Source organism: Pterocles gutturalis, unplaced genomic scaffold (assembly GCF_000699245.1).
Source record: "Pterocles gutturalis isolate BGI_N339 unplaced genomic scaffold, ASM69924v1 scaffold38093, whole genome shotgun sequence".
In the NCBI taxonomy this organism is placed as follows: domain Eukaryota; kingdom Metazoa; phylum Chordata; class Aves; order Pterocliformes; family Pteroclidae; genus Pterocles; species Pterocles gutturalis.
The window spans coordinates 1-436 of NW_010119309.1; the positions used below are offsets into that span (position 1 = coordinate 1).

General features: G+C 65.6%; 1 protein-coding gene across 1 annotated transcript in view; it reads left to right on the forward strand.

Moving 5' to 3' along the window:
• Positions 1-5: 5 nt before the first annotated feature.
• The window catches only part of NAA30 (N(alpha)-acetyltransferase 30, NatC catalytic subunit), a gene marked incomplete at its 5' end in the record, with an annotated part of 18,801 nt that continues 18,370 nt past the window's right edge, over positions 6-436 (forward strand). Inside the window, 2 exon segments of the mRNA XM_010076542.1 lie at positions 6-433; positions 435-436. The exon segment at positions 435-436 is cut by the window's right edge and continues 269 nt beyond it. Coding sequence (XP_010074844.1) covers positions 6-433; positions 435-436 — 430 coding nt within the window.

Below are 436 nucleotides of genomic sequence, written 5' to 3' on the forward strand. Positions count from 1 at the left end.
AGCAGCAGCGAGGAGGAGGAGGAGGCAAGGACGACGGCAAGGGGGGGCCGCAGCAGCACCGCCTCCACCATCACCACCACCATCCCCCGCACCACAACCACCAGCTCAACGGCCTCATCAGCCCCGAGCTGCGGCACCTGCGGGCCTCCCTCAAGAGCAAGATCCTCAGCTCGGAGGCAGGGGCAACCCCCGAGGGGCTGGAGAACAAGCGAGCCAGCAAAACAATGGGCTCCGGACAGCAACAGCAGTCGTCGCCCCCGACCACAACACCGTGCTCATCCCCCCTTACCAACCACCTCCCTCCCCAGGGGAGGACTGCACCCTCTCCTCCTTTTCCCCCAGCAGCAGCAACAGGGGACAGGAGCCAGCCTGCTGCCACAACTACGACTGCTGCTAAGACTGCAGCCCGCAATGGACTGGCAGGAGGGACTGGCTT